The sequence below is a fragment of the Helianthus annuus genome, chromosome 17 (genome assembly GCF_002127325.2).
Source record: "Helianthus annuus cultivar XRQ/B chromosome 17, HanXRQr2.0-SUNRISE, whole genome shotgun sequence".
NCBI classification, from domain to species: domain Eukaryota; kingdom Viridiplantae; phylum Streptophyta; class Magnoliopsida; order Asterales; family Asteraceae; genus Helianthus; species Helianthus annuus.
In genome coordinates, this window is record NC_035449.2 from 62008707 (window position 1) to 62022566 (window position 13860).

The 13860-nt window shown below is 32.4% G+C and overlaps 1 protein-coding gene and 1 long non-coding RNA gene across 3 annotated transcripts; one reads left to right on the forward strand and one right to left on the reverse strand.

Moving 5' to 3' along the window:
• Positions 1-1378: 1378 nt before the first annotated feature.
• LOC110924302 (caldesmon-like) lies at positions 1379-2475 on the reverse strand. Its single transcript, XM_022168325.1, has 2 exons — positions 2104-2475; positions 1379-2023 (listed from the first exon to the last, which is right to left on the reverse strand). Exons 1-2 carry the CDS (start codon positions 2473-2475, stop codon positions 1379-1381), a joined length of 1017 nt encoding a protein of 338 aa, XP_022024017.1.
• A 5073-nt stretch (positions 2476-7548) lies between these two features.
• Positions 7549-9005, forward strand: LOC110922454. Of its 2 annotated transcripts, none has more exons than XR_002583172.2 (5): positions 7549-7659; positions 7954-8142; positions 8271-8368; positions 8441-8549; positions 8843-9005. It is a non-coding gene; the product is annotated as an uncharacterized LOC110922454 (long non-coding RNA). The 2 variants fall into 2 exon arrangements; XR_002583171.2 differs by having other exon boundaries at positions 8274-8368.
• The last annotated feature ends 4855 nt before the right edge of the window (positions 9006-13860 follow it).

A 13860-nucleotide genomic window follows, 5' to 3' on the forward strand; every position in this document is an offset into this window, starting at 1 on the left:
TGTTCATCGTGTGTGGGAGGCCATCGAACCCGGAACTGAAACAAATATGAAGAGCAACATGGCGATTGATATATTGTTTCAGTTTATACCTCTATACCTGAAGAACAGATCTTGTAAGTTTGTATTCTGAAGACGACGAAAGAGGTGTGGGAAGCACTAAAAGCCCGTTATCTAGGAGTTGATCGGGTACGTGAAGCAAGACTTCAGACATTGATGTCAGAATTTGAGGCGAGGAAGATGAAGGATTCGAGTACAATTGATGACTTTTCAAGCAAGTTATCAAGAATGTCTTAAAAGCGGCGTCTCTCGGTTTTGTAATCGAGGAACAAAGGATCGTGAAATTTTTTCTCAGCGGTTTACCAAGGCGATTCATCCATATGTAGCCTCAATTGAGCAACTATTGGATGTAAAATCAATTGCATTCAATGGTGATGTCATTGGTCGAATGAAGGCGTTTAAGGAACGCATAAAAGATGAAGAATCACAATCGGGATAATTAAGGTACATGTAGGTCCTGAAACGGATCTTGAACACAAGGATTTCTTGTTTCGAATGGTGTAACAAGTGCGGAATCCAAGCTACACCACAAACCGAGCAAGAGTATGATTAATAAAGTTCCATAATCTGTAGTAGATCAGATACATTATGAAGTATCCTATATGCATCCTACTAGATATTTGTAGTAGATTAGATACATTATGAAGTATGGCAAATGGGAAGAGTAACAATTTAAGATACCTTCATTTCCACAATTTGCATTTCCTTAGGTGCACGCACCCACAAAAATTTCACATGCATAGCAGCTGTTTGAACATGCTAAGCATGCGAGAAAAGTGTTGACTTAAGGGCATTTGAAACAAAAATCTCGCATGCATTTCCGTAAGGGCGTTTAAAACAAAAGGTTGGGGTTGGAGGTTACAACCTTAGAAAATTTTCAATTGTTGTCTATTAATGCTTGGTTGAGGATAAATCAGTATTCGTTTCGATCATTTGGATATTAAATGTATACATACATACAATCATGAACGAGACATAACATGTTGGCCCAGATGGTTTAAACAATCGTATCAACAAACATGGACACGATCAAACAAACACGAACACGAGATATTGGGGGGACAAACCCACGACTCTTTCTATTCAATCAAACAAAGATACGAACTTACAAAGAAAGGGACAAATAAAAACATTAACTTAGACCCCTATTTATAGTACTACTAAACTTGCTCTCCAAGCTATTAAACATTTCCTAAACCAATTACTAAACTTTCTCTCCAAGACTTACCTAAAATAAATCAAACTTTAATAATAACTAATTATATCAATCTTTCACTTTAGCCCTTCAACTTTCAACTCATACGAGTTTTAGGATTAACTTTCAACATTCCTCCTTAATCCAAAAACTCGACTCAAACTTTCTTGACTTTGTACCGCCAAGGTCTTGAATCCCCAACAACATTCTCAACTCTTTAATTCCAATCATTGGTCCGTCTTTATTCTTTCTTTTCATTTGTTTGTAACAAACCTGTTTAACAGGTTCTTCACGCTCATCATTCAAACCATCCACATTAATCTCAAATGCAAATTCATTCTTCACTTTCTTTTCTTGAACTTTTCTGTCTTCAAATATTTGTTGCATCACTTGTTCAATTGACAAGTTCTTTTTCCCCACACTTCTTTTCTTTCTTTGCTTATCTAAACATTCTTGGTCATTCGACTTTGATCCAAAACTCGCAGGTTGGTTAGTCTTTCTTTCTTTATTAAACCATGTTGGGCTTTTCTTTTTGACTATTCCCTTGAACTTTTCATTCAATTCTGATTTTTCTTCAACAGATGCTCGATTGTTGACTTTCACATACGGTTCTAAATGTGCAGACTTGTTAATTGCACCCTTTACTTCATACGGTACTAAATCTTTTCTCTCATCATCATCATGATCAGTAGCAGGTTTCTTGCTTCGCTGCTGCAAACTGATCTTAACAGTTTCTTCATCTTCAAGGTTGTTTGAGTTAGGAAAACATACCTGAAGATTCACGCTCTTCTCTTCTTCATCTAAAGAATTCTTTTGTTTTCTTTATTCAATCTTTCTTTTTCTTCACTTACCAAAACTGTTTGCAAAGCTTCTTCTTTTTCTGTAGCTTCCTGAGCTTCTTTCTTACGTGCTTGTTCTTCTTGAACAATCGCATCCAATCTTTCTTTCTCAGCGATCTCATCCAATCTTTCTTTCTCAGCGGCTTCTTGAGCTGCTTTTTCCTGTTCTTCTTTTCGTACATGATCGATTCCAAGAAATCGAATCTTCAAGGCACGCCATACTTCCTTAGCATTCATGAGTATGCCAACTTGTACCAAGATGTCTTCCGGTAGGGTTTGACATATGTACCCTAATGCGGTGTACATCTTCCTTTCATCTACAACTACGTCGGCTGTAGGTTCAATAACATCCCAAAATCCATAGTCTTTCAAGAATCCCTCCATCTTGGTCGACCATACTTTGTAGTTCGATTTCGTCAATACTGGTACTCCCCCAATCACCATTGTGTCTTTTCTATCTTCCGTTTCTTTTCTCGTTTGTTATTTTTCAGTTAGAATTGATTCCCGATCCCGAAACCAATCTCTAATAAATAACCAAACATTATACTTTTCTTTTTTACTTTCTTTCTTTCTTTCAATTCATCAAGAACAACATTCTTGATTACCCGAAAACAATCTTGCTATACAAGAACTTACTGTTGCGTTTTTTTTTTTTTTTTCTTTGGAGTTCAACACCAAAAAAATATATATTACTTTCAACCATCAAATTGGCCTGCTTATGCGATACAACCAATCCTAAAAATCTTTTTCTACTGCCTCTTCTTAAAAAAAAATTGTCCTTTGTGATTCACGTAGCTTCTTTCTCCTGTTGTCGAACGAACTAAACATAAATTGGCGGGTGATTTTCAAGACTGCTCGACAAACAAAATAATAAATAATATGCTTTCTGATGTTAAGGCGTAAACACCAAAAACAAATTATTATGTTCCTTTCTTCTTTCACTCATGAGTAAGAAAAATACTTTTTTAGGTCAAAGACCAAACCTTGGTCAAACCTAAAGAAACTCCTTTTCTTTTTTCTCTACGTGAGACAATTGTAACAAACAAAAAAAAGATTTTTCTTTTCTCTTGGTAATTGCAAGCTCTAACAAAAAATAATGTTCTTTCTTCCTACGAAGACAAACAGCGTCTATCTTGATTGACCGAACGTAATAAACGAACTTCTACGAATCTTCGTGTGTAAATACTGAGCCACCACAGCTCTGATACCAATTGTTGGCCCAGACGGTTTAAACAATCGTATCAACAAACATGGACACGATCAAACAAACACGAACATGAGATATTGATGGGACAAACCCGCGACTCTTTCTATTCAATCAAACAAAGATACGAACTTACAAAGAAAGGGACAAATAAAAACATTAACTTAGACCCCTATTTATAGTACTACTAAACTTGCTCTTCAAGCTATTAAACATTTCCTAAACCAATTACTAAACTTTCTCTCCAAGACTTACCTAAAATAAATCAAACTTTAATAATAACTAACTATATCAATCTTTCACTTTAGCCCTTCAATTTTCAACTCATACGAGTTTTAGGATTAACTTTCAACATAACAAACCTACTGTATGCGCGCATGCTCTGTAATTCTGGGGTAATGAACAACTTAATAATACTTATTGACAAAAAACATATCAAAATCCTGGTAAACGAACAATACTGACACGATTTGTTTGTCGTTGATATTTCATCGCTGATCTGATGAACAATAGTTACAGGAAGTCTTTGGAAAGGTTGGCCCAAAAGTGGGGCCCTGAACTATCATGTTATTGACATTGAAGAAACTTTCAAATTCACAAATGCAACTTGCTGTATTTCTATGCCAAAAGATACATACAATGGAAGTTTCAACACTTTTGCTATTTTTGTCCATATTGACTAACACCATCAAGACATTGCCTCATTGACTCTTCTCCTCCGTTCATCCTTAACCCTTTTCAAACGCTAAAAGGACACACACTTTGTAAGTTTTTTTTTTTTTTTTTTTTTTTTTTTTTTTTTTTTTTTTTTTAGTCTCATTTCTCCTTTCCATGTAACGCATCTCAATTTAGCATAATCTAAAGTTAAATAAAAAGATACCTACACTTTTCTTTTTTTATTTTTAACAGCAAATTTCTTTACTCCTGTCGCATGTAGAACTTGAACTCAAGACCTCACTCTCCCAATGTGTTTAAAGGATTTGTCCTTTACCAATGGACCACCACCCCATTGGTACCTACAATTTTCTTATATTTCCAATATTCATATTAGAAGAAAATTTAAACATAACAGAGTGTCTGTAGGGGCGGAACCAGAAGGGAGTCAAGAGGGTCCATTGACCCTCCGGTCACCGGAACTTTTTGAGTTTTTATTTATAAATTTTGAGTTTTTGAAGAACAAACTTAGAGATGAACCCCCTAATTTGAACCAGTATAGAATATAAGCTTATGATAACCCCCTAAATAAATTGTTCTGGTTTCGCCACTGAGTGTCTGTATGTAGGATAGTATATACTTTGCAGCACACTTGAAGAAAAGCTATAAAGGTAAACATGAGTTCATACAATTTTGTTTTTGCAGTTGACTTTAAGTGTTTGTATAAAAGTTGAACTCACATATGCCAAAACTCTGCCATTCAGATTCAGTTTTTCTTAAAATTATTTGTTTCTATCAGGACATGTATGATGTCTAGGTGTTTAAAGAGTTCAGAGAGAAGAAACTCTAGCTTCAAACCTAACAATAATCACTTTGAAACGTCAAATGATCACACATGTTGTAAGACTGCGGGGAGTGGTGGCATTGGTTGGGCGGGAGAAGCCAGCCAGCGTCGCTATGGAGCCTGGCGGGGGGCGGGGTGAGCTGGCTAGCCAGGATTGGGTGTTCATTTTTTACCAGTGGACCCCACTATTTTATAAATCTCAACTATTTAAAAAAAATAAAGTCAGCCAACATAGCTGCCCAACGCCGCTAACCCACGCCGCTTCCACACCCCACTTTTTTTGGGGTTGCCCGGTGAACCCACTATCATCACATGTCGAGCAAAGCCCCTACCCAAACCCCCACTCCCTACAGTCTAATTCTTCCTTGTGATCAACACAACTAAAACTTTGACTTCCTACAAAAGCTCATATCAACTAGTTTGATTCTTGTGCTTGATATTAATAGAATCTTTCTGTTGAGCATTGATAACTGATAGATTTAGGATTTTCATTCATGGGGACAAGATCAAGTCAGGGGTCTCACTAAAAGCAGCCTCTCTATTTTTAGGGGTAAAGGTAAGGCTATCTACATCTTACCCTTCCTTTACTTTGCTATTGTTGGAATTTACTAATACCGAGTATGATGATGATGATGATTATTCATGGGGACAAGACACTTTTAATAATAGTTTAGCTACTAATGTCAAGAAGTAATAGATTAGGGATCATCCATTGGGAATAGCCTAATGGTGTTGATGAGTTAGATAAGGTGTAGGGTACGAGAAGGTCATGCGTTTAATCCCTATGATATGCAAGTTTAGCCATTAAAAAAAAGATTAGTGACCAATTGTGTAAATGGGATTAACAAACTTAATTGGGTTTTAGGTGGTAGTTAGGGCCAGCTACAAGCAAGTGCAGGGTGGGCCTGTGCTCAAGGCCCAAATCAATATAGGGTCCGAAATTTTTTTTAAAAATTATATATATATATATATATATATATATATATATATATATATATATATATATATATATATATATATATATAGGGTAAGGATCATTTTCAGAATCATAAATATTTACAGAACTCGCAGAACTCCTAATAAACAATCTTTTTATTTATATACTTTTATGTTTAGAATAATTTTATCATTCATTATGTGTATTTTTATGATTACCTACATGTTAAGAGTAATTTTATCATTTTTTATATGTAAATTTATAATTACACATATGTAAACTAGTTTTTTTTACATATATGTAATTAGTTATTACACATATATATGATTTGGCTATTAGACATATGTAAACTACTTTTAACATGTATGTAATCATAAAAATACATATAATCTAAATATTAATAAAAGATTACAAATAATGCCACATGGCATTCCCTCCTTCAACCTTATAAATTTATTTATATTTGTTTAATATTAATAACCAATATACAGATATAACTTATCTTTATCTTTATTATTATCTTTATTTCAATATTAATAAATTCAAATAATAATATTATAAATATTTAAATTTAATATCTAATAAATTATTAATATCTCTTAAATTAATATGAAAATAATTAATTCATAAATGTTAAATTAATCAAAGAACAATAAATAATTTGAAACCATGTCGTGTATTATACAGATAATAAATAAGTATTTAACTATTAACTAAAGTTTACTCTATTAATATAATAGTTTATTCAAGTTTTACAAAAATGAAATTTTTAACTTTTTTTTGTAATTTAGGATGTTGTACCTCAAGTATAGGATTTTTTTTTCTTTTTTCATTTCTAACCCAAACTTTTACTCTTTTGCAATGTAGACCCTTTTTACTTTTAACTTAAAGCTTTTCATCTTTTGCAATTTAACTCAACTCTTTTTATTTTTCAATTTCGGTCAACCATACTTTTCATCATTTCCAACTTTTTCGTTTCGTTCTAAATATTGCGAGTCAACGTGCGTGTAGGGTTCAACATTTTTCGTGTATTTTTTCCCGTTTGGCCCGTCGCAACACATCAATATTTTTCCATTTGACAAGCAACACGCGGGTCCTGGATTGACTTAGTTATTTTTTCTATGTTTTACGTTTCGGTTTAATTTCTCTGCAACGAGCGTGCGTGATTCAAAGATTTTACGTCTGCTTTTCGCTCGGCTTTATTCTTTTCTGTTTTTATTTATTTTGTTTTTACGAGTTTTTCCAACGTTGGTGATTGTTGATAGAGGTATAGCATTGGTACTACTTGACACAGTTTTACGACAACCGCTGCAACGCGGGGGCTTAATACTAGTAGATGATAAAAATATCCTAAATACAAAAAAATATATATATAAAATGATTGTTTATTAGGAGTTCTGAAAGTTCTGCAATTATTTAGAGTTCTGAAATGAACCCAACCCTATATATATCTATACTACTTTATAATACATATTAGAAGGACTTCTTAAAGTCCAAAAAAATTTCCTTAAAACACCCCTAAAGCATAATGTACAAGTCTTTTAAGCACCATAAAACATCACTTTCCACTTATACCCTTTGACACTTTTAAAGCATGGTGTACAAGTCTTATAAAGCACACCAACCTTTAAATCTAATTTTGAGCGGCCAATTTTTGTTCAAAATTTGAATGCCCGCTCATTCGCACTTCCCCATAGACTTTTCATTTCACATTTCACCCTCTGTTTTCTCTCCGATTTAGGGTTTCTTACTCATCCTGTCTTTCTTTCTCTCTCTCACTCTACAAACCCATTTCAAAATTCAAACCCCCCTCAAACAAACCGATTTCAATTTTCACCACCCAGAAGAGATCTCCGGTGCGATCCAACGACGAACACTCTCCGTACAATCTCACCGGTGTAAACACATTCTTTTCATCAACAACTTCAGGTACTCTCTTCCTTGTTTTCGCTTCGTATTCTTCGTGTTTGGTGATAGTATCGAGGTGTTTACCTGAAGAAATAGCGATTAACGGAGCTGAATCGTTGATTCAGCGTATCGAAATAGTAGAACGATTCGTTATTTGCGCTTCTGCTGATTCCGCATCACGCATCTTCACGATTTTTGCTAATCTGTTGTTTAATTGAAGGTTTTGATAGTTTATTTGAGCACTTGAGCTGTTTGATTTCATGTTGTTGAAGGTTGATTTGAGCCCTAACAGGTGTTTGTTTCATCAATTTGCAGGCATCTGTTGAGCTACCTTTATTATCTTACAAAAGTTAAAGAGGAGAGACTGAACGTATTGGAAAAAGCGTGAGCAAAATCTGTAGAGGATTAAAGTGGGAGAGTGGGGAGCAGTTCATAAAAGCATTTTGTTTGAGGGGGGTTTTCAAAAAGATGATGATGAAAGCCATCTGAAAATGGCATGAGCACGTAAGTTCCATCATATTATTTCACATCAGTTGGTTTGCAATCTGACTCAAAATTAACGGCTTAACGGCATAAGTGATTGTCTTTTACTACGATAATGTAATTATTGACCAAATCCTCTTTGTATTAAGTAGGAGCTTAATAACAAGCTACAGACAAGCAGATGGTTGTTTTGGTGAAGAGCTGTTTAGGCTCTAGAATTAAAATATAGCAAATTCTTGGCAATGGAGTGAGTATGATCTATTAACATTGTATATATGAATAAATCATAGGCTCTGTTTAAACTTTCTTCTGAATGCAGAAGTACTCTTTGATAAGTGATCTGAATGACAGAATATTACCAAAGCAGCACCACCTAAGGCTGGTGGGTAATGATTCAGAGGTAAAAAGCGTGAAGCGCGCAAAAGCAGGTATTTTGCAGCTTATTTACACAATGATTTTCTTTCTGTTGTGCCTCTTGGAATAAAGGAATATGGCATTATGATGCAGAGGTAAAATACACTTTTAAATGACCGTTTTTCAGTTTGACAGGATCCAGGTTGAAGCCTGTTCTGACCTAACATGTCGCTCGACTCGACCCTCCTATTTGTACAATATGTTGGTTTTGTATGATTATTTGTGCAATATGTTGGGGTGTGGCATGAAATTAAACTGTTATAACTAATGTTTTAGACCTTATGAGCTGTATCCAATTTCATTGTAGGTTCTATTGGGAGAAGGCTACTACGCTGAAAGAATGTCCAAACAAACAGTTGAGATTCTGAAAAGAAGAGGAAAGGTTTTAGAGTCACAGATTGAATCGCTTAACGCTGTAATAAAGGATCTCAAGTTTGAGGCCTTGTTCTTTGATGAAACAGCTACCGAGGCTGCTGTAAGTTCTCATCTCTCTGCAGAAATGGCAACTTATGTAGAATATCATATATCTCTATATGGGTTATTGTATCTTTATATTTTGTTTTAAAAAAGATGACACAAAGTCTTAACTTCAAACGATGATTGAAACAAGAGGGTATTGTATAAATAAGAGAAGACTATGTTGAAGAAGCTTTTAATGAAGATAAGGCCACAAAAGCAGGTTCATATCTCGTATTATTTGATATCTTCTTGGTTTGAAACAGATACAACGCTCATGGATATATGTCAGTAAATTGTAATTTCTTTTTGCATTTTGAAATTTTAAAATAAATTTCAGGCGAAGATGATTTTGCTCGTATTTTATCGCGGATTGCTGAAGAAGGTGAAGATAAAGAAGAAGCTGATGAGGCTGATATTGAACCTTAGTTTAGAAATTTAGAGGTAAGGTTTAGACTTATTGAATTTATACTACATCCGTTTACATAATTGCTATTTAATTTATTTATTATAGATGTTTTAAAATTATTGAGATTAATGAACACTCAATAAACAAAAGATCTCTGCAAAATTATACTGCACAAGATGTGTCTAAGCCATTTAAGTTAAGCAGCTAATTTTTCTTATTCTCTTTGTCGACCTTGAATAATTTTATTTACCTTTTATCAGCTACTGAAAATCTCACAAAAAGATGTCTTTTATTATTTCACAAATTTTTAAAGTTATTAAATATCTTGTTTACTTGAAACTTGCGGATCTAAGAGATGCTAGATATTCCTGTATACAGAGGTTAGTTTGCTGTTAACATATCCTTTAATTACGATTCTATTCACAGTTCACCATTAATTCAGCGATATTTTCTATTTCATTGCCAATTTTGATTTAGATATATGACATTAAATGGTCATGAACTGTATAATGGTCTATTAGGAATTTGGGATCATGGATTTTTAAGGAATAGATAATTTCATCAGATGTAAGTAAGTTGCAATGTTTGATTAGGCTCAGTTCGGCTTAAGCGTTGCGCTATGCATGATTTTCGTCCAATTTTTTTTTGATAGAGTTGGTAAAATGGAAAGGTTGGGCAAACCGTAAATTGGGTTTTGACCAAATCACGTCATGCTCATACGGGTCGGGGTGGTTCTACCCCCAAATCTTAGTTAGCAACCACGTCTTAGTTGAGTATATAAAAAACATTTTTAAATTAAATATTTCATTTCTGGCAGTCTGTTCAAATTGAAAATTAGCTGTAATGACCACATGTGAAGTGATCTCTCTGAACCTAAACAACCATTTTCTCTATCGTTGTTTTCCTTGGGCCCATTTCTAACCCGCGTCCATGTTTTATGTTGGGTCCATTCCTGCTCCATCTGCTAAGTTCCGATTTGATTGTATTAAATTACTTGAATTAATAATTATACACTTAGTTATAGCACATAAAACTTAGTTGTTATTTTGTAGATAAAGTGTAGGAAGTGTGGAGGCAAATCACTACATGCAAAAGGGGCTGGTGATCTTAACAAACAAGAGAAGAGATATTACGAAGCGATAAGTTTTGATTCGTTAAATGGACTGCATATATTCAAGTTGTTTAAAGGGTTACAAGTTTGATTCGATAAATGGATTGCAGATAAGTGTCTCTTTCTTCCAAAACTATTTTTGGTGTTACAAGTTTAGATTATGATGTTTTGCACTGCTTTCCTTAGAAAGTAAGAAAAGGTTTTAAATTTAGTCAAATTACGTTTGTTATTGTTATATGCGATCTCTTCAAATTTGCATAGAATTGTGTGTAAGTGTTACTGAATTAAACAAATTAAATATTTCATTTTTGAATCGGTACAACACGGTAGATTATTTAAATGTATGAATTGGGGGACCAATTAATTGGATATGGTAGTGCTTTTGACCTATTGAGTAATAAGCATCTTACAAGGAGTCAATAAGGGTTATTTTTTTTTCTTTTCTTTTTTAGGAGGATGGTTTTGATAAATTAAACGTGAGAATTGAGATTATGGCTGCAATAAACAGTTTAACCATAACAGTTTGGAATTGCAAATGACTAGCTGCAGAAACGAAGACGAATCCATAGACCATGATTTCACTTGTCTTACAGCCGCGAATGTTTGGCAGCACATCAGTGTTACATAGTGTTATATGGTATTATATGGTGTTACATATTGTTATACGGTGTTTATATGGTGTTATATAGTATTATATATGGTGTTATAATACACTTCTCACACTTTGAGCACTTTTTACAGGATCATCTACCTATATATATATATATAGGGGATGAATCAAAAGAAAACTAGTTTAAATGAGAAAACCAAAAAACTAACTAAAAAAGCCAAAAAAAACATACCAATTTTTTTTTAAAATTTTATAAAAAAATCGCAGCTTTTTATGCATGAAAAAAAATTTTCAAAAAAAAAAAGTTTTTTGTTGTATTGCACATGTGCACTATTACGGATATAGTGCACATATGTAGTACACATATAATGCACATATAATGCACATGTGCACTACAACAATTTTTTTTTTGAAATTTTTTTTATATATAAAAACTAGCGATTTTTTATAAAATATTGTAAAAAAAATTGATATGTTTTTTAGCTTTTTTTTAGTTAGTTTTCTAGTTTTCTCATTTATATGTAGTTTTCTCATGATCCTCTCCATAGATATATACATATATATATATATATATATATATATATATATATATATATATATATATATATATAGGGGAATGTTCAAATGAAAACCACTAGTTATTGTGAAAACTCGAAAACTAATTAAAAAAAGCCAAAAAAACATACAAATTTTTTTTTAATTTTTTTTTTTTTTTGCAATCAAAATTTCGCAGGTTTTTTAATATAAAAAAAAAATTTTCAAAAAAAAAATTTTTTTTTGTGTAGTGCACATGTGTAATACTGCACATATGTATGTGTACTATACATGTGTATTATTACACATGTGCACTACACAATTTTTTTTTTTTGTTTTTTGAAAAAAAAGTTTTTTTTATATATAAAAACTAGCGATTTTTATAAAAAAAATTGAAAAAAAAAAATTTTTTTGTGTGTTGTTTAGGCTTTTTTTAGTTAGTTTTCGAGTTTTCACAATAAAAGTGGTTTTCATTTGAACCATCCCCTATATATATATATATATATATATATATATATATATATATATATATATATATATATATATATATAGGGGATGGTTCAAATGAAAACCACTTTTAACGCGAAAACTCGAAAACTAACTAAAAAAAGCCTAAAAAACACACAAAAAAATTTTTTTTTTTTTTTTTTCAATTTTTTTAATAAAAATCGCTAGTTTTTATATATAAAAAAACTTTTTTTCAAAAAAAAAAAAAAAAAAAAAAATTTGTGTAGTGCACATGTGTAATAATACACATGTGTAGTACACAGACACATGTGCAGTATTACACATGTGCACTACACAAAAAAAATTTTTTTTTTTTTTTTTTTTTGAAATTTTTTTTTTTTTAATAAAAAAACCTGCGAAAATTTGATTGAAAAAAAAAATTTTTAAAAAAAAAATTTTTTTGCATGTTTTTTTGGCTTTTTTTAATTAGTTTTCGAGTTTTCGCGTTAACTAGTGGTTTTCATTTGAACCTTCCCCTATATATATATATATATATATATATATATATAAATCTAGATGTTTTTTTATAAATAAGGGCATTTGTATAACAATTTTAAAACTCATTTAAAAGTTTTATAAATAAGGGCCTACTTAAAAGACCCAATGGCCAATCTTAAAAAAATTGGATGTTTTTTATAAATAAGGACTTGTGTATAAGAATTTTAAAACCCAATAAAAAATTTATAAACAAGGGCTTGCTTAAAAAACCCAATGTTTTATAAACCAATTAACAAGCCCAGCCCCAAGACCCAAGTGATTAATAAACAAGAGTTTTTCAAAAATTATAACCCAATTGTGGGAAAACAGAACGTACGTCGACTATCGACATTCATGTTCATCATCATCAGACATCAGACGATGAAACTTGGGGGATTCATCATCATCGCAGGCTCGCAGCAGAGGAGGGGATTTTATCGTCATCGCAAGCTTTCTAGGAGAACCACATTGTTCGCTTAGTAACTATGTTCAATACTTTAATCATTTTTGCTACACTATTTTGGTTAATTTGTTTTATAAATTTCATAACAATTATCATTGGATTATGGGTTTTTAGTATTTATATATTTGATTGAATGATTGATGAGTTTATATTATATGAAGATTTGCGAATAGGGTCCAAATTTGTTATCTCGAACAGGGTCAATTTTTTTTTTTTTTTTTTTTTGTGATTTTCGAAGACGGCCCTGGTGATAGTTAAGTTGTTCCGCTTTAGTTAAGTGCTAATACAAGACTAGCTCATTTGGTAAAGACACATATTAGAGCCCAAAGCTAAGCAAAGGGAGTAATTTAAAATAAACTAGGATTACGACCCGCCGCAATGCGGCGGGGATTCTTTATTTATAACTAAGTCGATCTACGACCCACACATTATGTTAAACCTGTCAAACGGGGTAAAAATAGACGATGTAAAAACGTTCACCCACACACGCACGTTGCGTCGTGTTAACTCGCAAAATTTAGAACGAAACGTAAAAACGTTAAGCCAAAGACGCACGCTGTGATGTGTTAAGTCACAAAATTTAGAACCAAGCATAGAGCGCAAAATTTGCGGAAAATGAAAACTATAAAGGACCAAAGTTGAAAGTAAAAAAAGTTATGAGAATAGATTGTAAAAGATAAAAAGTTTTGGGTTAAAAGTAAGAAACAAATAGTTTTGGGTTAAAAGTAATTTATGAAATACTTTTGGGTGAAAAGTAA